Here is a 22,739-nt window from a genome sequence, read left to right on the forward strand (position 1 = left end):
CAAGCCAAGAAGAGATCAACCCCTTTTGAAATCAAAGGAAACAAAACTGAATATGGCAGCATTGAATTGGCAGGAATCCCCTGGAAGAGAGCGTGCTGGCACGGGAAGAAAGTTCTAAGAACTAACACAAAAAGCCAACCGGGCACATAGCAACCCCACAAACCCCCCAGACAACCCCCTGCCTGAAGCCTGGAGCTCCTCACACACGCAGAGCTATAAAACTGCACCTTCCTCTCCTCTGGTTAACACAGCAGAGGGTGATCCTCCCCTGGCCGAGCCCAAACCTGGCCCTGGCAGGGATCCGCGGGTGGGACAGAGCACTCGGGAGCTGCCGCGCTCCGATCCGTCCCCTGCGCACACGGAGCCGCCCCCGAGCGTCCCGGAACGGACAAACAAACACGGGGCTCATCCCAGGGCTGGTGTGGGAAGAGGCAACGTACCCAGCACAGGAGAACCCTTCGGGGTGTGTGACACCCGCTGGAGAGCTGGGCCAGCCCCTGTCTGCTCCTGAGCCCCGGCGCAGGGGCTGAGCATCCCTCCTGCTGCGCCGTGCTGGAGGTTCCTGCCCCTTCCTTGCTCGGGCTGCCTTATGGGGAGGAGAAGAGGCAGCTCCAGACTGCTCATCCTGCATGGAGAGACAAGCAGGATCTCACGGAGAACATTCTGGGGGGCAGCTCCTTGCTGCTCAGCCCTCAAAGCACAGCTCGGAGGGTCTGTCCCCATCCCAGCCTCAGGAACCAAGAGTGGCAGTGGGAAGCTGTAGGCAGAGCCAAGGACGGCTCCAAGGTGAGAGGCTCTTGCCAGCCCAGCGTCCCTGCCACCATCATGAGTTTCTGCTGCACCCCAGGCCTGCTGCCCGGGGAGGGATGCTCAGACTGCTGCCAGCACAGCCTCCACCTCACTGCCATGGTCACTGTGACCCCTGCAGGTGAAAGGGATGCTGCTGCAGGGATCCTGGGGAAAACACTTGGGAAAAGCACTGCTTGCTTCAGCCCAAGTTGCTTCCAGATCCACAGCAGGTTCTGTTCAGCCCCAGCCATGCCAGGGCAGAGTACGATGGTTAACCCAAAGCCCTGCAAGAAGCAACAGGCAAGGAGACCAGTTCAACCAGTTCTCCACCACAGCCACCCACACGGCTGTGCCTGGCACCTGAACCCAAGCCTATAACCTTGGGCAGGACTGTCCCACCACAACCCTGCTCCTCTGCAGCTGGAAGCCTAAGCACAAGTCTCCAAGATGACCATGAAAACAGCATCAGCAAGGACATCCCACCTCCTCTCCCCCATCCCAGGCAGGCACCCCCCACCCCACCCCACTCTATTTCCAACACCATTGCTCTGCCCTGCAAGAGCTGCCTTGCCCAGGTGAGATCATCCACAGGGAGCCACCTCAGGGGTGGGCAGCCTTCTTTTCATCCCAGGTGCACCAGCCTGAAAAAGCTGCCACTGTCCCACAGACAAAGCTCATCCACAAGGAGGTTGTGTCTCACCCAGGCAGGTCCCCGGTGAGATTATGGCTCATTTTGGGGGCTGAGACAAATCTCCTGGGGGTACAGACCTGGGGCTGGCTGCTCTGTCAGAGCTGGAGGCACAACAGGAGATGGGATGGGAAATCACATCCTCATCACTTTATTCGCTTTCCAAAACAAGATCAGGGCATTCCTGCCAATAGCCTCGAGCTGTGCCAGGGTGCAGATTCCTGGTTTTCCAGAGCACACACATAACCATCTGCTTCTTGCTGTTCACAGGTTTGAGTAGGTCGCCTGCAGGGACATCAAGGAGGCACAGCTGCCTAGAGGACCTTGGTGAGCAGGTAACATTTCAGTGAAGGGAAGGTTTCAGGAGCAACCCTCGACTAATCTTTCACACACACCTTCCCAGGAATGGGCCAGAGGAGGAGCTTAGGTGAGACAGGCCCCTCTCAAGTTTTTACAGAGAAGATAATGGCAGAATACAACCCATAAATTATTTACTATTACCTGCTAAGCCCATTTGCCCTTTGGATGACAACACTGTCTGGAGAAAAGTTCCCTACTCTCTCATCTCACCTCTCATCTTCTCTCCCAGGAAAAAGCAGAGGTAAGGCACAACAAGTCCTGCCTGCCCTCAGCATCCAATTTTTATTTCTAATAGTTTTGGAGGGATGCAAGAGGCTGAAGAGAGGCAGGAGCCTCTCTAACAGAGATGCCTTTTGTGTGGTGATAGAACTGGCAGCTACAGCCAGCCCTGACCAAGAGCTGCTGTAAAAGATCCGTGGTCTCTGCAGCTGGAGGCACTTTGTAAGACTTGGGCTGTCCTCAGCAAGTGGAGAACCCTCCTAAGAGTCTCCAAAGCTATGGAGAACACTCCATATGAAGAGCAAAGCATGAAGAGCAGTCCCAGGAGCCACAGGGCCCTGGATGTTCACCCCCTTGGGAAGTACAGGAGAAGGTTCCCACTGTGCACAAGTCACACAAGTCACTGCCTTTTTTCCTCACAGACACAAGGGATTGCACCTTTCCATATTATTTTTTCCTCCTTGTGGAGCAGCTTTTATACAACCCAAAGTGAACCTCCAGAGCTTCAGAATATCCCACTTATTTTTAGAAAAAACACCATCCCACCGTAGCGGGAAAATGGGACATTTCTTAAGTGTAAAATTACTTGGTAATCAAACCTCTTTTTGCTTTATCTTTACAAACTGGCAAGCAGAGGGGAAGAGCAGACATCCCCAGACTTCTCCCTGCAAAACTCAGCAGAGCCTCAGCCAGAGTCAGCAGGGCAAGGGGGTTTTGGCTTTGGAGCAGCTCAGCTCCAAGAACCTTTCCCCAGAAGATGCTAAATCCAGCATGACTCCCCTGGCACAAATGGGAAGCCTGGTCCTGCTCCTTTGTATCTCTAAATACAGAGAATGTTTGCACCATACCATGGTGTTAGCAGCTCTGTCCCAAGGCTTTGAGGGACTACTCATCCCTAGACCCTTCAGACATCAAAAGGACCTGCCTGCTTCCCACCCCACAGCTTCTTCTGAGATTAAGCCCTGGAGCCAAAGCAGGACATCATGGCAATTGCCTACAGCAGATAATGTTAGCCTAATTTTCCTCTCCCCAGAGGATTAGCAAGGCTGTAATAGCACTAAATAAATTCACTAATGGCAGATTCTCAAGACACTTTGTCTGGAAAACTTGTTTATAACTTACAGGGTGCAGCCTGCAAATTTGGCTTTATTATCCAGTGACACTGCTGAAGGGAGCTGTACCCAAACAGTGATTGGATCTCAACAAGATGTGTCCTAGATCATTAACAAGGCAATGAGAAGTAATTAAACACCTGCCTGGAAAGGCAACCTGCACATAGACAGCACAGCTGGAGAAGCACCCCTTGAAACCAAGGTGGGAGATGAGAGCTTTTGGGGTACGTTTCTTCATTGTCTCCCCCAAAAGATGCTTTGCTCAAATGGCAGTGCCCTGAGAAGGCACCATCCCCCCCAAAACACTGGGATAAAGCACAAGGCCACCACCCCATGCAGAGCTGCTGGAAAGTTAAGTGTGAGGACAGGTTTGTTCCCCTACTGCACCTCCTCACTCAGGTACAATGCAAAAACCCCAGAATGTGCACGGAATACCTGCAGGGTGCTGCCTTGGTGGCCTGATCCCAGGAACAGCTCCAAGGTCTCCCTGCTTGGGAGAGAAACTCCTGGCCCTGATACAAAGAGCTGAATGAAGGAGAAAGTGTTCAGAAGAGAGGGGTCCAGGCTGGAGCACCCCATTTGACAAGCCCTGAAGGGCATCAGGAAAGAAGAAAATCCCACACCCTGACACAGATCATGCTTCCAGACTCCCTGCAAACCAAACCAAGCCCCTCTGGGGCAAACAGCTGAGCTCCTGTTCAAGGCCAGGTTGGATGGGGCTTGGAGCAACCTGGTCTAGTGGGAGATGTCCCTGCCCATGCAGCGAGGTTGGAACAAGATGATTTTTCAGATTCCTTCCAATCCAAACCTGTCTGTGATTCTATGACCAAGGCAGGGAGAAGGAAGCAGAGAGCAGTGCCAGCCCAGAAGCCCCCACTGCTTTTCAATCAGCTGTGAATCCCCTACAAAGCTCCATTTTTGAGCTGCTGTTGCCTGATGCAGTGACCAATGTCTCTGTGTCCCAGGCAGGGAGCAGAGAGGGGTGACTCTGTCTGCACGGCCAGACTTCACCATCCCCAACTTCATTTGGCCCTCTGAGAAAATGAGCTGTTCTCCTGCTTCTGTGGAAAAAAGGCAAACACTGAAGGTAATTCAGAGGCTTTGATGCTGCTCTTTAGTCATTCGGGCACCACAGCCATGGCCTGGCTCCCCGGACTGACCACGGGCTGAGAGTCACTGCACGGCGTGTGAGCCTGGGGCAAACCCGTGTGTCTGTGCAAGGACACCACTGTCCCTCTGCTCAGCAGGGGAGGGGCAAGGAGACTATTTCCAGAGCTAGATTTTTAAACTTTAATAACCCTGACACTACCAGCAGTGGAGGAGTTTGCCAAAGATCATAACACGGCAGTGCCCTGAAATGCTAAATATGTGCTAGGACCTGGGTCTGGATTTGAATTTGATGGCACTGGGGAAAATGAAAGCCGTGCCCAAGGCCACGTGTGCACAACAGACATGCAAACTACACCCTTTGAAAGTGTAACTTTCCTTCTCCGAGACATTACTGCTTTTTAGGCCAGAGGTGGGAAGTTCTTCACACCCCAGGTTACTCGCAGCAGCCCAGAGCAGGTCTGGGGACACAGAGTGGGATGGACACGGCCACCTCCCTGTCACACCAACCCTTGCACCACGCTGGAATTTGCAATTGGGTTGAGCTCTAACCCAAATTCTGTAATCTGGTGCTCAGCACAGAGCGAGGTGTTGATCATTCCCTCCCCGGTGCCAAAAGTAAAGCCCCAAATGCAAACAAAACCAGTGAGGACACCGCAGCCACTTGGGCTGGATGGTTCAGAGCAAGGAGCTCTGAACCCCATGCCCCACTTCCACAAGAGGTGGGATTTTTGCAGCACCAGTGACCCCACCAGCAGTTCTGGTGAGTTTGAGGACAGGAAGGATGCAGCCTCTGTCTCTCTCTCCTCCTCAGACAGAAAGCAGCACAAGGAGACCTCACCCAAAGGAGAGGGTCAGGGAGCGGCTGCATTTCCCAAACCTGCTCAGCCCTCGGCACGAAGCTTTTGCTGGAGCTGTGTCCCTCCCCCCCGCTGCCTGAGCGGCTCCTGGAGCATGAAATCTCTGCACAGAAACCTTCCCAGTGCCAGGGCCAGAGGGGTGTCCGGGCAGTCCTGGGGGAGCTGAGGGAGCTGAGCAGAGCCCCCGGTTTCTGGGCTGAGCAGGGAGGTGCTGCCCGCCCGGAGCTTCCCCGGGTCAGAGCAAGGGAAGGGAGGGAAGAAGGCAAAGCAGCTGCTGAGAGCTGCTTCTACCTCTGCCCCTGGAAAACTCAGAGCACACAGCCTGCTGCTAGCCCAACCTCTGCCCAGAGCCTTCGGGATCATTGTCATCCTGTTCTATCCCACTCTTCCTCCGGGAACTTCCTAGGATGGACCAGGGCACCCACCACACATTCCTACCCACCCAGACCAGAAAGGGCTGTTCCGTGTCAGGCAGACTGACCCCCAAAGCTGTTCTTACACCTGAAAACAGCAATCCTGACCTGAAGCAGCCCTGTACAATCAAGATCCCATCAAATCACTCCTTTAAGTCAGCAAACTCCCCATTTCCATCCCCAGCTGAACCCCGTGGGGTGTTGGTAGCTCTAATGGGGCAGCTGACAGGAGCTGTGTGACAGGGGACAGGAGCTGTGTGACAGGGGACAGGAGCACAGCCACCTCTCAGCAGATGCAGCTTCTCCCAGGAACCAGTTCTCACTCCCACAGCAGTCAGACAAGGTCTTCCTAGACCTCAGTTCCAGGGACTGCAGCCCCTCTCTGCCCAGTGCAGAGAATCCAGGCTGCAGCTGAACCTGCACCAGCTCAGCACAAGCACCACAGCCACAAAGGCCCCCCCAAAAAACTCCCTGACAGCACTTCCCTGGGACACTGTCCAAAGCAGCTTGGATTAGAGACATTACAGAGGACCTTGCATTAAAAAGACCCCCAATCCCTTGTTATAAGGAACTCCCAGGCCAGACTTCTACCACCCCACATCATCATTTCTCTCCATACACTTGCCTGGTTTTCTTCCTGTTAATCATTTCTCATTTGTCAATAAATGATCAAAACTGAACATCCCCCAGCACAAGTGAATTGTTGATGCTGGGCTGAGGGCCACGATGAACAGCTCACTCCTATTTTAATTCATGAAATGGTACCAGGCACAGCTAGCTCAGCCTGTTATTAAAATTCCAGAGCTAAGCCCAAAGATACTCCATAGGAAAAGTTGATTGAAAGCAATAATCCTGAACCATTCTGCTGGAGCTTCCTGTTCGAGGGCAATCATGTGGCTTACTTCCCAATTAATTCATGGAAAGAGAGCAAACACTTTAAAGCAAACAGGGCAGCCTAATGAAAGAACAGAGCAGGTTTCCAAGCCCCATAAACCAGTGCTCTGCCTCTTGCTCCAGCTCTTTCAGGTACAGCCAACGCTTGCCAGTTCTGGGAGAATTGGCCTTCCCAAGCTCCACTTCAGGGCTAAAAGCCTTAATAAACTTTGTGAGTCTGACTTTCATCATACAGGTGACTCGAAGACCAGTACTTTCTTTTTATTCCCCCCCCCTTTTTTTTTTTTGAACATTTAACATTTTTTCCTAGTGCTTCACCAGTGCCTTCCATGCCATTTAAATCACATCAGGACTTACAAACCCCACTCAACTCACTTGTCATTAACATCACATCAAAACAAATCAGCCAATTTACCTCTGCCAAGGGTGCATAATTTGTTATCTGAGCCTTCAGGCAGCAGATCCTCCTCTGAACTAAGTGGCCATTCTCCAGGGGTTAAGTAGCCCCAGGTGATGATGTGACCTTGATCCTCTGAATGCTCTGGAGGCAAAGAGTCCTTGGTGTTCTCACTGCTCAGCATAAACTGCACGCCTCACAGGTCAGGAATAAAACTTTATTCTTTTCAGATTTCTTATCTGCGTTCAACTAATCAGTTATCTTTCAAAAGATGTTTAACATAAAGAGGTCGATTGCTCTTAGCTGTTTGTAACAGTAACTGATTAGCCAGTGGCTGCAGTACAAGTTTCACTGGAATCAATCCAGGCACCAGGTAGATTTGTGGCAGGAAAGCAGAAAGGAGTTTGGCTTGCAAACCAAACACAACAGTTCTCAGAGGGATTTGATATAAAAGCTGAAAAGGAGAGAGAAGCTCAGATGAATGTATGCAGGAAGAGGTACCATGAAGCAGACTGACCAGCTGATACCTGCACTGCTTACTGATTACATGACTTTTCCTTGTCTAAAAGGAAACAGGCTTTATGGGGAAGAAAAATGCCATTCACATTTTCTAGAAATTGTCATCTGATGAATAGTTTTCCACATTTCTTTCAGCTGCACTTTCCCTTTCTCTTGTAAAATCCCCCAGGCATCCAGGGGCACACAGAACTAGCCAGAATACCAGAAACTCCCACTTCGTTTCCATGTTGCAAAAATGCAACACAAACAAGGTCATCTCTCTCTTACCTCTTCCTGAGCAGAGTCCTCTTGAAAGCTGCTTTGTACTTTGAGAACTCAGAAAGCAGATCAACTTGGAACAAAGAAGTAAACATTCACATTAAAATAATGGGAATTGTTAATTCCCACCCCCATTCATCTGACATGCACCTTGCATGGAAAATTCCCATGACAACAACAATCTGATCACTTAAAACAGTTCTTCTGTTTCCATCCCTGTTAACTCCAATGCCTAAAAAGAGAGACAAATTCAAGACAACCAGTGCAGAAGAGTTAAGGCAGCCAGAATCAGCTGCTGTTTCACCTTCCAGCTAGAGACCCAGTGAAAATCCAAACATTGCTGGTGGAAACTTCCAAATATTTTATTTAGGAACAGTTCTGCTCATGTGCTGTTGTTTTTTTTTCCTGTTTCAGTGATTATGGTAATGAAATTACCCGCATTTTGAAGTGCCTGTCACCATAGCACCTGGGTGCTTTATAAAAAAGGAAGCTGTATGGCATGGCACAGAAAATCTACTACTCAAGAACTTCCTGTTCTCCTGTTGCTTGTTCCTCATTTCAGGCCTATCCAGTGTCCAAGCATGAGGAAAAAAAAAGAAGCAACAGATGAACACCAGGAAAAGATGATCTTGTTTTCAGGCAAGTTTTAGATCAGAGACAAAACACTGAGACACCCAACTTCCCATGAAGAGCAAGTTGCTATTTCTAAAGCCACCCATGAAGCCAGTTTCCCAGGAAAAGCCTTGTAGGAATAGGTTCTATACTGTATTCAGGTACTTAACAAAATGTGTATCAATAAAGAAGGATCCTGTTGGCCCAGAGTACAAATTCAGGTCATACTCCACCACAACTGGGGTAACCATTAACATTTGGTATTTGCCATCCTTAATCGATGAGGAAAGAGGCTCCATTTTGTCATTTCTGAATGTTACATTTTTTAAAAAAAGACAAGAGACTTCTGGGAGTCAAAAGGGAAGGAGAAGTTAGCCCCCATGGCTACTGTTTCATAGCCTTTGTGTAGGCAGCTGGTTAAGTTCACCTTGCTGGTTTAGTTCTGCATCTACTTTGGCCTCTGCTTCCACATCACACCCAGGTTTCTAGACCAAAATACCAAAATGTCAAATAATGGGGCAGGGGGAGGGATCAGATTATACCTATGCTCTGGTCCATGGTAAGTAGATGCATACCAACTCTGAACACTGGTCACAAGCAAGTTCCAACTTCTCCAAGCAGAATGGAATTTTCTCTGTGCTCCAGATTATTTTCAGCTATTTATAGTGCATGTGCATTTCTGAACAGATTGTTTGTCTTCAATACACTGGGTGAGAATGTAAGTGCACAGACATATACACAGAACACAGAGAAGAAGATGGTAAAACTTCCCTCTGTAGGTTTCAGGTGCAGGTATTTGTGTCCTAAAACCTCTTGGAGCTTTTCCTTCAATACAGAATAAAACCTCTGTTCCTCAGGGGGTCCTGGTTAACTTTTGAATCCAAAGATGCCCTTGATATATCCTGTGAGGCCACTCTTGGCCTTCTGCTCCACCTTGTCCTCCAGAGGTGGGAAAGCAACATGATTAAGGGCCAGGTCAAAGAACAAGGGTTTGCATGGAATGGGCTGGAAGCCTGGAGGGAAGTGCACGAGGCTGACTTGTTTGCTGACAAGAGAAGGATCCAGACAGAACGTCTCAAACCGTTCCGAGAGTGGCTGAAAGAGAGCAGTGCAGAAACACAGATTAAACACACATCAAACCCAAGCTGACAAGGGTCAAACAGAGGATTAACCAACAACTGACACAAAAGCAGCTAAATCTCTTACGTGACCTTTTTGGTCCTTGAAAATGATTCAAATCCCTGTCAAAACATCACTGCTAGATCTCTGGAAAAACTTCCGATGTGCAGGGAGAAAGTTAAATTAAAAAAAAACAAACTAGAAAGCAGCTACCTACTTTCTACTCAAAGAACCCCACCCTGTCAGCCACTCACTCTCAGGACTTGCAGAAGGAAAACAAGCCTAATGAAAACTCCTTAAGTACACCAGTCCTGACCAAACTCCCATCAGCCAAACATTCCTGCAGTTCTAAGAGACACACAGCTAACAGACTGAAATTAATACTCATTAAGAACAGTACTGGAATCTGCCAGAGCATTCAGCTCTTACCTTGCCATCCTTGACCTGAGATGGAGACTCAGTCTCATGAGTATCATTTGCATCTGCAAAATTAAAGAAAAAGTGGTAGGAATGATAGGACAGATCTTGATGTACAGTAAGACCATCTCAGGAGTCTGCTGTCCCCTAAGCTTAGTTATGAATCTTGCTTTCTGGGGTATGCAAGACAGTATTTTCAGTAGAATCAACTTGCTTCCTAGACTAAGAGGGGATCACACATACTCATCCACAGTTACCACCACTCTTCAGTGACAGAGAGCTTTTCCTTAACAAAAAACAAGTTACCAAATCAAGTGCACATCCTCATGAAGCACTTTCTCATCTCTGGGTAGGGAACAAGATGCCCAATGTCTTGTCATTGGTTATTTAGCTGCACTACACACAGCTCAAAAAAGCCAGAACTGGGAGGAGGGAAACATTTTCCAAAGCCTACATAAATCAGAGTGAAGTGGAAAAATATTTGGTATCTCAGAAATGAGAGGAATGAAATAGCTGCAGGGACATTGTTCCAGAGATGTTAGAACTCCAGTGTAATTGTGCAACTCACCTAATATAGCTGCTGCTTGCAAGGAATATTTCTCTGCATTGACTTGAGTGATCAGATCTTGTACATCTGGCAGCTCCTAGGTCATAAAAGAAAATTGAGAGTCTGAAATGTGTCAGCTTAAGAGCTGGGGCAAAGGTAAAACCTGACAAAGTAAAAAACTAAGTCCTAGTGCTGACAGGGCTTCACAGAAAAAAAACTACAGTACAGTCCTTCAGGCACTACAAAAGTTGTGTAACAGAAAATGCAGAAGTGAGAAGAAGCTGTGAATTGTTACAGTGCTTGCCTCTCCTCCAAAGCATGTGGTCAGCTGAAGCATTTCCATGCCACTAGAAAATCTCTAATATAATGTGTCAGGAAGTCACACTTGTATTACTCTTCTCCCTACTTAAAGATCAGACTTGAATTGGAATGGCCTAGCACAAGAGCTACCAGGACACAGCTTTTTCATCAACTTCAGCTCCCTTCTATACACAGGATTGGGTTCCTACCTTCAAGCTGTTCCTATAAGCTCCAGCTCCTGACTGAACTTCCCGGGCATATTTCAGCACTCGTTCATATAAAACAAGAGCTTCACTCCATTTCTTTACCAGGACATAGGACTGTGCAATGAAGAAACACCTGCAACAACAAAGAGAGGAGCCTTGGCACGTTGTTATCCATACCTTTTGCCAACTAAATGATTGATAAAAGGTTTTACTAAGTAGCACTGATTAATTTCCCCTTAGCATCCAGTCTGTATTTAACAAAAAAGCAGGGAAAACTGCCAAGTCCTGTGCAGCACCAAGAGCTTTGCAGTAACAACCTTTGAAGATGCAATGCCTGCACCTGACTGTTTCACAGTCACCTGTAAGCTTTGTACACAAGAGTCTTCAATCCAATCTCTTTTTGGAAGTTCTTGTCCTCTTCTAGGCCAGGAAGCTGTGTCAGCTCCACGAGGTTCTGTGCAAAAGAAAGTCAGAGTGACAAATGCAGGTATTTTTTTTCCTCTGGAATCTGCTGAAGTAAGAGAAAGCTGCCCCTTTTAAAAGTCAACAATACACTCCCATGGAAAGAGCTTCCAGTTTTCTAATTTTCAGTATGCTAACCTTGTGAAGGACACTCACTGAAATTTGCCCCCAGGGCAGATTTCCTGACACAAACAGGAATTAAGGACAAAGACTCTTTAGATTTCACACGAAGTAATTATTCCATCAGGCATTTCCCTTTCCCATTCACAACTGCCTCAGCTGCAGGCTCTCACAGTTAATAGAAAAATTATGCAAGAAATTGAGAAACTGCTTATGAAGAACACATACATTAAGCACTTTTAGCTGCTAATTTCTCTGCAGCAGAAACTAAGGCAGCTAGCAGAGGGCTGCATCTAACAGTCAGAAAAACTACTTTAAAAGTGCATTAAGAGTGTGCAGCCAAGGACACCCATTCAAGCAGCATTTTCTGTTCACAACTAGAAAGGGGTTTTTGTTTCATGCAGCTGTTGAACACCTTCAGCAAGGCAACTGTGGGCACTCAGCTGCTCCTCAGGCTCCACAGACAGTTCACTTGCACCGCTGTGTTTTCTACAGTCACTTTTTTGCACCCAAGTTCTCCAGTCTGCATGAAGAACCAGGCTTCTTGCCCCAGCATTACCTGCAAAATGATATCGTACAGACGGATCAGGTCCTGAGGCCGCGGCGTGCGCTTCCCATCCTCCTCTGAGCGCTGCTGCTGCAGCAGAGCCTTCTGCAGAGACTTGGCCATGCTCTCGTTGCGTTTGATGGCTGTTGACAGCTTGATGTAAGTCAAATAACTAGAAAGATAAAAGATAAATGATAAAATTCCATTAGCAGGCTGTCAAAACTACTCAGACGTTACTCTCTGTTCCGAAAAAAAAAAAACCGCCTCCCTCCCGCCTAAGCCGAGGGGAGAAAAAAACATCTGAAAGGTCAGCAAAGAGCCTTGAGTGAAATGTTTTCCAAGCTGCCCTAAGATCCTTATCCATACAGCTGCCCTCTGAGATCTGAGAAGGCCAGAACAAAAACCCCGTGAAAGAAAATCAAGCTAAAATAAAATGTTGGCTACTTCACACTAGTACAGGCAGCAATGTTTGCCCATTACCTGTGTAAGTACTGAATGTTGGACACCTTCCCAGAATCATTTTCCAGAGAGTGTTCCCGCTGCTTCTGCAGAAATTGGGGAAAAAACACTGTATGATTTAGTTCAAACTGGCAGCCAAGGGAAGAAAAACATCAGAAACAACCCCAAGTTTGGGTAAACTAGGGAAGTTATAACAGACTTCCTCCAGGAGAAAGAATGAAGGCTTCTACATTGCTATTTACCTTCTCCAGTTCTGAAGAGAATAAAACCATGGGTGACAGACTCTTACACAATTTTTTATTAAAGAATCCCAGTCCCTTTTACTGTTAAGGAAGCTGAACAATGAAAAACCAGTCCCCAAAAAATGCTCCACTGTTGAATGTAGAAGGCCTGATGCCTGCTGCTTACCTGGTCTGGTTTCAGATCTTCCCGAACAGCCTGAATGGCGTCTCTACACTCACTGAGTAAAGATTCAAACAAACGTTCCTTTGTTTCCTCATTTTCTGCCTAAGAGCAAAGGAAAGGGAAGACAGACTTAGGAACTCCTGTATTTTGCTTCCCATGATGCAAGAATTAACTCAGGAGGCTGTTTAACTTTCTCCTAGGTTATGGCTTTAAGATCCATGGGTAGCTAGAACTCCAACAGCAGGTTCTGGGGCAAAACTGCCAGAGACTGCAGGGAACGTGGTGAGCACTGAGAATTCAGCAGCACTGAAGCACTCCCAGCTCTGCTCCTCATCCCTGCAACAACTCCCTCCCCAGCAACTCCCTGCCAGGATGGCACCAGCATTGCTCTGAGAAACAGGTGAGGTTGGACTGCACTGTGGGAAAGGCCCAGCAAAAGCAGGAGAGCTGAGCATTACTGAGCTGGCAAACTCCCAATGCAGACTGCTCTTGTTATGCTGATTTAACTTTTCTGATGTGGTAAGAACATGTAGATGATTATCTTTTCTACCCTCCCACTCGAGTAATGCTCATAGAGGCAATAATTTGCTTGTTTGAAGCATTTTTTTCCAAGTAACCCTGTATTTTTGTAGAGGAGTGACGGATGCTTTCCTGCCGTCAGCAGAAAAAGGTTTTTTGTGTCAAAAAACAAAGCAGCTTTTGGCCTCCTGCCTCAAAACCAAAATTTGAAAGCAAATTCTAAAAAACAAGTTGAAGCCCCATCTCTGCTAAATGGGCTGAAATATCATGCACCCAATGAAAGTGCACTCAAAGCCAAACTCAGCTTCCACTCAGGTGACTGAGAAGAAGACCCAGGTGGGGTTCACAGGACTCTGATTCATTAAGAGAAAACTGCCCAGAAACAAACCCCAACCTCAGCAATCAAAGGAGGGACTGAAGTGCATCAACACCATGTTATATCACTTCCATGTCATGTAAGAGCATAAGGTGAGCTTTGCTGCAACCAATTTGCAGCTGCCCAAATGAATAAACTGGCTAAAACCATGATCACTCCTTTATCTTCTGTAAAGTTTTACATTCTCTGCCTCTCCACTGCTTTGCAAACCCATTAAGTAATGTTATTTTTACTCCCTCACAAAGCCTCAGGTATCTTGACCTGAGATTAAAGCAGTTTTTTGGGTTTGGTGGTTTGTTTGGTTTTGTTGGTTTTTTTTTTTTTCCTTAAGATTTGCTGGAAGAATTTTTAAGGTGGGACTAAGTACTGAGAATAACAGGAGACAAGTCTGACAGCATTCTCAACCTCACCCAGAGAAGCAGAGCAATTTCACTGTATGCACAAAAATGAAAACAGACCCAGCTAGATCATCAGTCAAGCACAAACAGAGAAAGGGTTGGGCCATGTAATGAAACTCAAGCTTTCCTTTCTAAGCAAAAAGTCCTCAGGTGAAGCTGATTCTATGCATAAATACACATGTTCTGATTTGGGAGGTATCAGATCATTTTCAAGATAACAGATCATAAAACTAAGATACAAGTGCTATGGCTGGAGACCCAACTGTCCTGACAGAACAGCACAGGTTCATCTTAAAGGGATCAAGAGAACTGACCCCACCAAACCCACTTCTGAAACTCTGTGAGTACTCACTTATATTTTTTTTCCTTTGTTCTAAAACACTGTGTATCATCTCTGGAAGTTACTACTATGTATTTTTGCTACAGTCCTACTGATCAGAAAAGACCACAGGATCTTTGAGGCAACACCAGATAGGAGCACATACTTTAATCACTCTGCCCTTCTCACTTCTGCCTGGTTAGTCCTTAAAGTCATGCATTAAAGTCTACAAAAGGGCTGACATGAGGAATTCTAAACTTGGATTCATATCCCAATTTGGCTTATTTGTTCTGTTTCTCCAGTTACCAAAAAGCCCCTGAATGCAATGGTACAATTGCTCTGAGAATCTCCATTTTTACACAAAACACACATTCCTGTTTGCTTCTAATCAAACCCTGAAGAGCAATGATGCTATGTTAGGGTTTCAACTTAGTGAGGACTCACAGAAAGGTGCCAAGGATCCCAGGAACCACAGTGCAGGGACTGCCCCTCACAGCTGACACAGCAACTGCAGAACTGCTTTCAAAAGGCCAAGTTTCAGACCTCTGGGAATATAAATACTGCTGCTGCCCTCTCAGCATCACTAGTTGTGATCTAAAGTTGTGATCAAAACTCCTCTGTTTAGTCAAGAGTTCCCAAGGAACACAAAGAAAACAAATTCACTGTTCTGCCACAGGTTTTTTGGCCCGAAGAGGACAACTGGAAAGGTGTTGGCCTGGCAGGATGGCAATTAAATGAGGGAGTATTGAACCCTAAGCTGCACTTCCACCTGCTGGTCACACTAATGCACTGCCTACAGAAATAAACTCAGCATCAGACAAGACTGGTTAACACTGATGTTTCCTATCCAGCCATATCCTGTTTATCTTACTCTCTTCTTAACACCATTTCCTGCTCTTGCCTGCTTGCCTTACACCTTTGCAGGGTTTTCATTTTATCATTTAAATTTCTACATCTCGTGCTTATTCCCCCCCAGCTGATAAATGGGTTTGGATTTTGGCTACAAAAAGCCCATCTTTTGTGGCAACAATCATTACCAAACATCCTATCACTGCCTTTGCAAACAGCAAAGGTGCACTGGGAAGCAGAACACACCACCTGGGCACCATTTCCAAGCAAAGTGCCCCAGATGGAAAACCTGGCTGCAATACTGAAGCCATGCACAGCCTGTGCCACTGTGTTTGTGCCAAGTGTTTCAGAACTGATGGATCTGAAATGGATTTGCATCCTGACATTCAATAAACCTCTTCCTGCTTTTCAGGATTTTGCTATAAATCTCACAGCACCTGCTTCACCTGGCAAATTGCTTTGTTACTGAAAAAGCACAATTGATAACCTATGGTTTTCCTTCCAATTGCTCTGAAATTGGAGCTTTGGAGGATGACAAATAAATTAGGGCATGAATTCAAAACAAGTTACTCTTAAGATTGTAACCTTAATTTCCAAGTGACTGAAAAATAATGATTTGTATTCCCCTGCCACTGAAAAGAGGCATTTTGGGGCACCAAAGAGTACTAAAAAAAGCAATAATACTCAGAACATATACTCCCAGATCACCACTTGGTAGATTGTGTAAGCAATCTCCAACTAATACTTCAGCTTTGAGTTACAGTCAATATTCTCACTTTTAGTGTCCCAACCCCAAATTTGGGAAGAAGATTATTCAAAAGCTTTTCATCCAGGTACCACATCTTATCTTGCACACTGAAGGAAAGAGGAGAGTTAAAACAGCAGCACCAGAAATGGCTTTTGGTTACCTGAGCAATGGCTGCTTCGTTGTCAGCCAGCCCCAGCAGGAAGATCCTCACTTTGTCTATCTTCACTGGGACAGTTCTTCCTCTCCACTCCACCTCACTCATCGTGGCTGCTTGCTTTGCTCGGGTTTGGGTAATCAGTGCCTGGAGAGAACAGACTGAACTTAGGAGCTTCAACTTCTGTAGCTCTTGTATTATCCAAAACTGACCCTTTCAAATTGACATTAGACTTGACTGTTTCAAAATCAAAGGGATTTGGGGGAAAGTGTGATTTCCCACAGAGCTCAGGCTTGTTTGCTCTCTTCAGGTAGGTTTTGGGTCTTGAATGGTGTGCTGCAGCAATATTTGTGCTCAAAGGAGTGGTAACAAATGTTTCAACTTGAAGCACTAACAAGTTACCTCCAGTTTTTCTGCAAGAAGACCTTCAGTACCACCAGACCTCAGTCTCATCTGCATCAACTCATTCATTGCAGACTGGTCACCTGAGAGAATGAACAAACCAAGATCACCTTTCCATCTGAGTTCATGAATTATATGAATGCAGATATGCTAACCAACAGATTTTACACTAGCACTTCAGGGACAAAGGGGATAAATTTGCAATTTCATTCTGACTTCATAAGCAAACTACTACAAACTGGTATTTTGCCTTGTTACACGAAACCACATGCACTGTTGCAAAACCAGATTTCCCCACACTAAACCAACCCACAATGGGTGCAGAATTGGTCCAAACCAGCATTTAGCTGTCAGGTTAACACTCCTCTCCTGCCTTGCTCTTTGCTGGCTGTTGGGCACCCCCTTTCCTTACCAATATTGTAGGCACAGTAGCGGATGTTGGGTGAGATCTCTTCCACACGCTGGTTGTACAGCACAGCCTGCTCCTCTGTGAAGGCATTGGCCAGTTTCTCATAGATGGTCCTACAGCAAGGAATAAATACTAAGACTGCAGCATGTGTCCTTCTATGAGATGCTATTTTAAGGAAAAAGTTTGTGTCTCTACTCTGGAAGATGCTGTTTCTTCTTGCTCCTACTAAAACACACAATTAACAACCAGGGAGGTGCTGTGCACCCAGTACATAAATTTATTAGACTGATCCACTGCTCTTTACTACATGAAGCTGGTGAAGTGGGGGGGACTCACTTGCATTTGTTGAAAGCCTCCATTGCTGCCTTCCACTCCTGGTGCTCAAAACGAAGCATTCCTGTGAGGTAAGCCATGTATGCCTGCAAACAGGGCAAGGGCACATTAATTCCCTGAGACCAACAGCCTGGTTTGTACACCCTTGAGTACAAAATGCCTACAGCAGGTGACTAAGCCTTGCCCTTTTCCTTTGGTCTTCCCAGAGAAGATGGCTGATTGGGATGACAGGTTGCCAGCCACCTACCTTTTTGGTTTTAACCCTCACTGCTGGATTTCTAAGGAGATAAAAGCAAAGATGTTTCTTGCTTGTTATGCAATCAACAAGGCCCACTGATGTCACAGAATGTTTTTGGGGTTTTTTTCCAGCAATAAGTTACAAAAAGGTGTTTTTAATAAACCAAGTACAAGTGCAGCCCCTTGTTCAAAGAGTCTGGTGTCACAATACAGTTGTTCTTTGTGTTGCAGAAAGCAAAGCCACAAGCCTTGTGCTCTAGATGGCTACTTTGGGACATTTAAAAATTGCTAACATAGTTTCTTAAGCTGTGTTGCATCATCTTAGCCTCTCTCGTTCTTTTTACTTTTATTAAATGTATTGCTCTTCAAAGGACAATCATTTGATACACTTAATCAACTTCTAATCAGCAGGTCTTCACCTTGGCAGCTGAACTAACAGTCCAAGCTACTCAGAGGGAGACATCAGCCAGTTTGAGACCCAGCCCGTTTTGAATTACTACCACTAGGAGAGGAATAATCTCCCCCAAAACCTGAACAGGTTTCTTGTTCAGCTTTTTGCTGCAAAGCAAGATGACAGCACTGGTGGTTACCTGAGCTTCCAGCTTTGTTTTGGCATCCACTCTGTTGCTCTCACACAGCCTCTCCAGCTCCTCAGCGTGTTTCACAGCTTTGCGCAGCCGGGACAGGAGGTGAAATCGTTTGCGGGGCTCGGTGTTTGCTTCTTGTTTCAGCTGCATGGCATAGCTCCAGGCTCTCTCTGCATCCATCAGGATCAGCAGCAAATACCTACACAGGGCAGAGGGAAATTAATTAAGATTAATGAGAAAAATAACAACACGTCTGTGGGTCTTACCACATCAGCACTGCTGCTTTGCCACGCGAGCTGCAAAGTCGGGCGAGAAAAGTTCAGCCTGGTTGGTAAGAGGTGGATGCTTTTAATTTCTTAACATTCCAAGCACACAAAGTCATGTTATTCCTGTTTTCTAATGTATTTATCATGAAAAGTACATTTATATTTATATCATTTATATCTATATATAAAGCACCTATCACCATATTGATAAACATTCTTTGGAAGCACTCTGACAAAGTGACCCAGCTGAGGAAGAGATCTGGTATCTTCCTTTAGCATCACAGACACTGGGAGGAGAAGGGATTTATGTTTTTAGGTGTTTTATGTTTTTATGTTTTAGGTGGCTCTTCAGTAGGGGTAACCATGGCTGGTTTCCCACCAGCTAATGCTATAAACCATCTGGCTTCTCCATGGCACAGCTGAGGACAGCAGAACATTTTCTTTTCCCCACAAGAGAAGACCTGGCAGCAGACATTTCAAGTTTTTCTACAAGCTGGTAAATAAGCCCAAGGCCTTGGTGTTTTCCACATGTTCTATCAGACAAGCATTCTGCCAAATTCTGACAATCTATGGAAAACTTGCAAGTCAATATTTATGTTCAAAGGGAAGGAACTGTATCTTCAATCACAACCTTTCCGACAACACCTTTTACATTATCAGCATTCACCTGGTTACCCTGCAACAGATCTGAATAAGCATTTCCTCTTAAACACCAAAATAATTTACTGATTATGAACAAAAACACTTCAGCAACTACAAGGGAAGACAAAAAAATGGCTGTTGCTGTTCTCTCTTTTCCTACTTGTTCACATGGTGGAAGCAGGACATGAGTAGCACCCATTCCCCCTGCAGCTTTCATCTTTTATTCTTAACAACAAACACCTCTGAAAAGAAGTATTTCAGAGTCTGTTGTACAAAAGTTTTCCATCACACCCACATGAAAAAAAAAGACTGAAACTAATCCCTAATACACTGTGTGCTCAATTCCATCCAGCAGCTGTACCTGTTGTCTGAGAGAATCTCTTCTGTTACTTTCTTCCCAGTGAACTTGTGTCTGTTTCCCATCTTGAAGTTGAGAGTTTTTCGGAGCCGCCGCAGCCTCCGGGAGCAATAACCCCTGCAGAAACAACAATCACCATCACAACCTGCTTTCTGTTTACTGCTCTCTACACCCAGAAAAGGCCTGTGGCAGGCAAAATTTCACCAACTAAGAACTCTAGATATGCCACAGGGGAAGAAGTAGCTCAGAAACTTCCTGTAAACCATTGGTGACCAGAACACAAGCAAGGCCAGAAGACACAAAAGAATTCCCGAGCATGAAAAATCAGATTTCTTTAGAGGAAACAACCTGTCCAGGGGGGCTGACTCAGCAGATCACTTGTTAGCTGCCACAGTGGGTTAACATTTTAAATGCAGTAAGCCAAGTGCCAGCAGTAACCCCAGGACACCCCTTCCCTGCTGTTTACTCACCTGTACCTCTGGAAGTCCCCGTGCCTCAGCCCGTGCTGCTGCTGAGACTCCTTGACGATCTGAAGGACTGGGATGTGTGTTAAGGCAGATGGAGGAACAGTCTGGTACCAGCCTCCCAACATTCCACCCCAGCACAAGGGAACTCCAGAGGTTCCACTGAACAAGCACAGAGCCCACAGTGAGGCTCCCAAAAGCCCTGAAGAACAACCATGAGAGAACTGATGGTCACAGAATCCTAGAATTGGCTGGGTTGGAAGGGACCTCAGAGCTCATCAAGTCCAACCCTTGCTCCACTCCCCCCGTGGTTCCCAGCCCATGGCACTGAGTGCCACATCCAGGCTCTTTTGAAATATCTCCAGGGATGGAGAATCCACCCCTTCCCTGGGCAGCCCATTCCAATGCCTGATCACCCTCTCCAGAAAGAAATTCTTTCTAATGTCCAACCTAAACCTCCCCTGGCACAACTTGAGACCTCTTGTGCCCTCTTGTCTTGCTGAGAGTTGCCTGGGAAAAGAGCCCAACCCCCCCCTGGCTCCAACCTCCTTTCAGGGAGTTGTAGAGAGTGATGAGGTCTCCCCTGAGCCTCCTCTTCTCCAGCCTCAACACCCCCGGCTCCCTCAGCCCTTCCTCACAGGACTTGTGCTGGATCCCTTCACAGCCTCCTTGCTCTTCTCTGGACCTGCTCCAGCACCTCAATCTCCTTCCTGAGCTGAGGGGCCCAGAACTGGACACAGGACTCAAGCTGTGGCCTCCCCAGGGCTGAGCACAGGGGCAGAATCCCTTCCCTGGACCTGCTGGCCACGCTGTTCCTGACAGAACCTCCTTAAAGACCTCATGACTCCACCACTCACTTCAGAGCTTTACAGCTGGCACCCAGGTCAGGGTTAAGATGTCCCACAAACACCTCTCCCAGACACCCACAGCTTTGCTGTTACCAGAGCTTGTTTCAGGATAAGAAGCTGCTCCCACAGGCACACTGAGGGTAACACCACTGCTTGTCCTACCTGTGCTCCTCCAGCACACTTGTGACACAGTTTCCTTGGCACAACTGAAATGGGAAGCAGCTTTCCTGCCCTTAACCAGCCCATCCCTGAGGAAAAGGGCAGAAATACACTGAGCAGAATCACTGCTGCCTTCCTGACACAGCTTCCACAAGGAAACTGGTTTTGGAATAGAGGACCTCACAAAAAGAGCTTTTGGGAAGTATTCTGGGGCTTATTTTCTACTCAGTTTTCCAACACATTTCCAGCCTTACTGCAGCCTGTTGTAACAAGCACCCCATGATTCCCATCCAGCCTATTTACTGGTTTCTGTGCACCCTGCACTCATTTTATTCACTTAGTTATGCTACCAAATAAAATCCTGCCACATCCTAGGAAATCTGCTGATGCTATTAATCAGGTTTATAACTCAGATTATTTTGTGAAATAAATAAAATCTCCATCAGAAACAAGAAATCTCAGTGCCACACGTATTTCTATCCCAAAATTTCCCTTCCCAAGCTTTACCCAGATGCTTTAAAAAAAAACAACCATAAAACCCAAATCAGATGTCACGACTCCATCAAAAAACCCCACAACTACTACAGCTAGAGAAAAACCAACTAGACTTTGAAATTTAAAATGGCATTTTCTTGGAATTACACCTACAAGAAAGTCTCTTTAATTTAAGTATTAAACCCCTGCATCAACAGTTGTTCTACTGAACCCATTTGCATTTGTAGGACAAACAAGTCAAACCAACATCTCAACAGAGCACTCCTTGTCCCTGCTGTCTACTTCAGACTTTTTTTTCACACTGGCTTTGATCCTCTGCAGGTATTCCCTGAATTCAGAGCTCAGGGTTCCTAACATTACATGGACAATTACCACGGCTCCATCTTACTCAACAGTTATTAACTTTACAGCACCTGCCACAAGCTAAATGGAAAACCACAACCTCAGCTCACTCTGGTTTCTCTCTTCCTCAGAAGAAAAAAACTCAGCTCTATCCCAGCTGTGCAGCTGGGCTGGTTTCACACACAAAAACCTGAGGAGCTTTCAGTGCCCCCTCAGATTTCAGAACTGCTAAATCTGGAGGAGCCAATCTACCACCTCGAGGTATCTATTAGGATTTATTTTATCCACTACTGCCCGCTTCAAGCGTTATTATTACCGCCAGAAGACGATGATTATTACCGCCAGCCTGCTCCTATCTCAAGCGCACAGCCCAGGGCAGAGTTCTGCTTTGAAGGCTGACAACAGCTGTCAGGCGGTTCGGAAAGAGAAGCTGCAAAGGATAAATCCCTAATTCCGAGACACCAAACGGACCGCCCCGGTCCATCTAAACCAAACCCCTCCCCGCCAGGGACGGAGCGGGTTCTCCCGACACGCTCAGGCACCGCCGAGGTCCCGTTTTCGGGGCTCAGAGAACGAAGCAGGGGGCAGCGCGGCCCCGCCACCTCTGAGCAGGGACAGGGGAGGCTCCGCCGCTCGGCTCGACCCTTCCCCACCGAGAAGCGGAGCCGCCCGTGCCCGCCCGCGGCCTCCGAGCCCCCCCGCTCCGCAGCCGCCACCTCCCCCCCCACACCCACGGGGCCGGGCCTGCCACGTCCCCCCCCCCGCCCCCGCCGCGGCGCAGGATGCTCTCCAGGCCCAGGCTGTCGCCGAGGCTGCCGGCCTGCGGCACCGCCGGTCTCTCGTTCTCCTTGTTCTCCTCCGTGCCGCCTCCGCCACCTCCTCCGCCGCTTCCCGCCCCTCCGCGCCCGCCGCTCCCCTGCCGCTCCGCCGCCATCTTCTGCCCGGGCCGCCGCCGCCGCCGCGGTGCATCATGGGCCGGGGGAGGAGCAGAGGCCATGGCCAGCGCGGCCGCCGCGGGGGCAGA

At 47.2% G+C, this 22,739-nt stretch overlaps 1 protein-coding gene across 1 annotated transcript; it reads right to left on the reverse strand.

The window, feature by feature from the left end:
* Positions 1-7,042: 7,042 nt before the first annotated feature.
* Positions 7,043-22,687, reverse strand: SRP68 (signal recognition particle 68). Its single transcript, XM_071763853.1, has 16 exons — positions 22,502-22,687; positions 19,878-19,944; positions 19,411-19,524; positions 18,145-18,340; positions 17,321-17,403; positions 16,988-17,097; positions 16,576-16,658; positions 16,180-16,320; positions 12,814-12,912; positions 12,427-12,491; positions 11,959-12,118; positions 11,177-11,271; positions 10,821-10,950; positions 10,333-10,408; positions 9,777-9,829; positions 7,043-9,323 (listed from the first exon to the last, which is right to left on the reverse strand). Exons 1-16 carry the CDS (start codon positions 22,647-22,649, stop codon positions 9,096-9,098), a joined length of 1,848 nt encoding a protein of 615 aa, XP_071619954.1. The 5' UTR covers positions 22,650-22,687; the 3' UTR covers positions 7,043-9,095.
* Positions 22,688-22,739: the final 52 nt, after the last annotated feature.

This window comes from Heliangelus exortis, chromosome 20, assembly GCF_036169615.1.
Source record: "Heliangelus exortis chromosome 20, bHelExo1.hap1, whole genome shotgun sequence".
NCBI lineage: Eukaryota > Metazoa > Chordata > Aves > Apodiformes > Trochilidae > Heliangelus > Heliangelus exortis.

Excerpts from the sequence above, each read along its gene's own strand:
- SRP68 (XM_071763853.1), bottom strand. The coding sequence starts at position 22,649 with ATGGCGGCGGAGCGGCAGGGGAGCGGCGGGCGCGGAGGGGCGGGAAGC. Across the intron at positions 12,119-12,426 it reads AACATTCAGTACTTACACAG|TTATTTGACTTACATCAAGC; the intron begins GTAATGGGCAAA and ends TTATCTTTCTAG. Across the intron at positions 10,951-11,176 it reads CTTGTGTACAAAGCTTACAG|GTGTTTCTTCATTGCACAGT; the intron begins GTGACTGTGAAA and ends TTGTTGTTGCAG.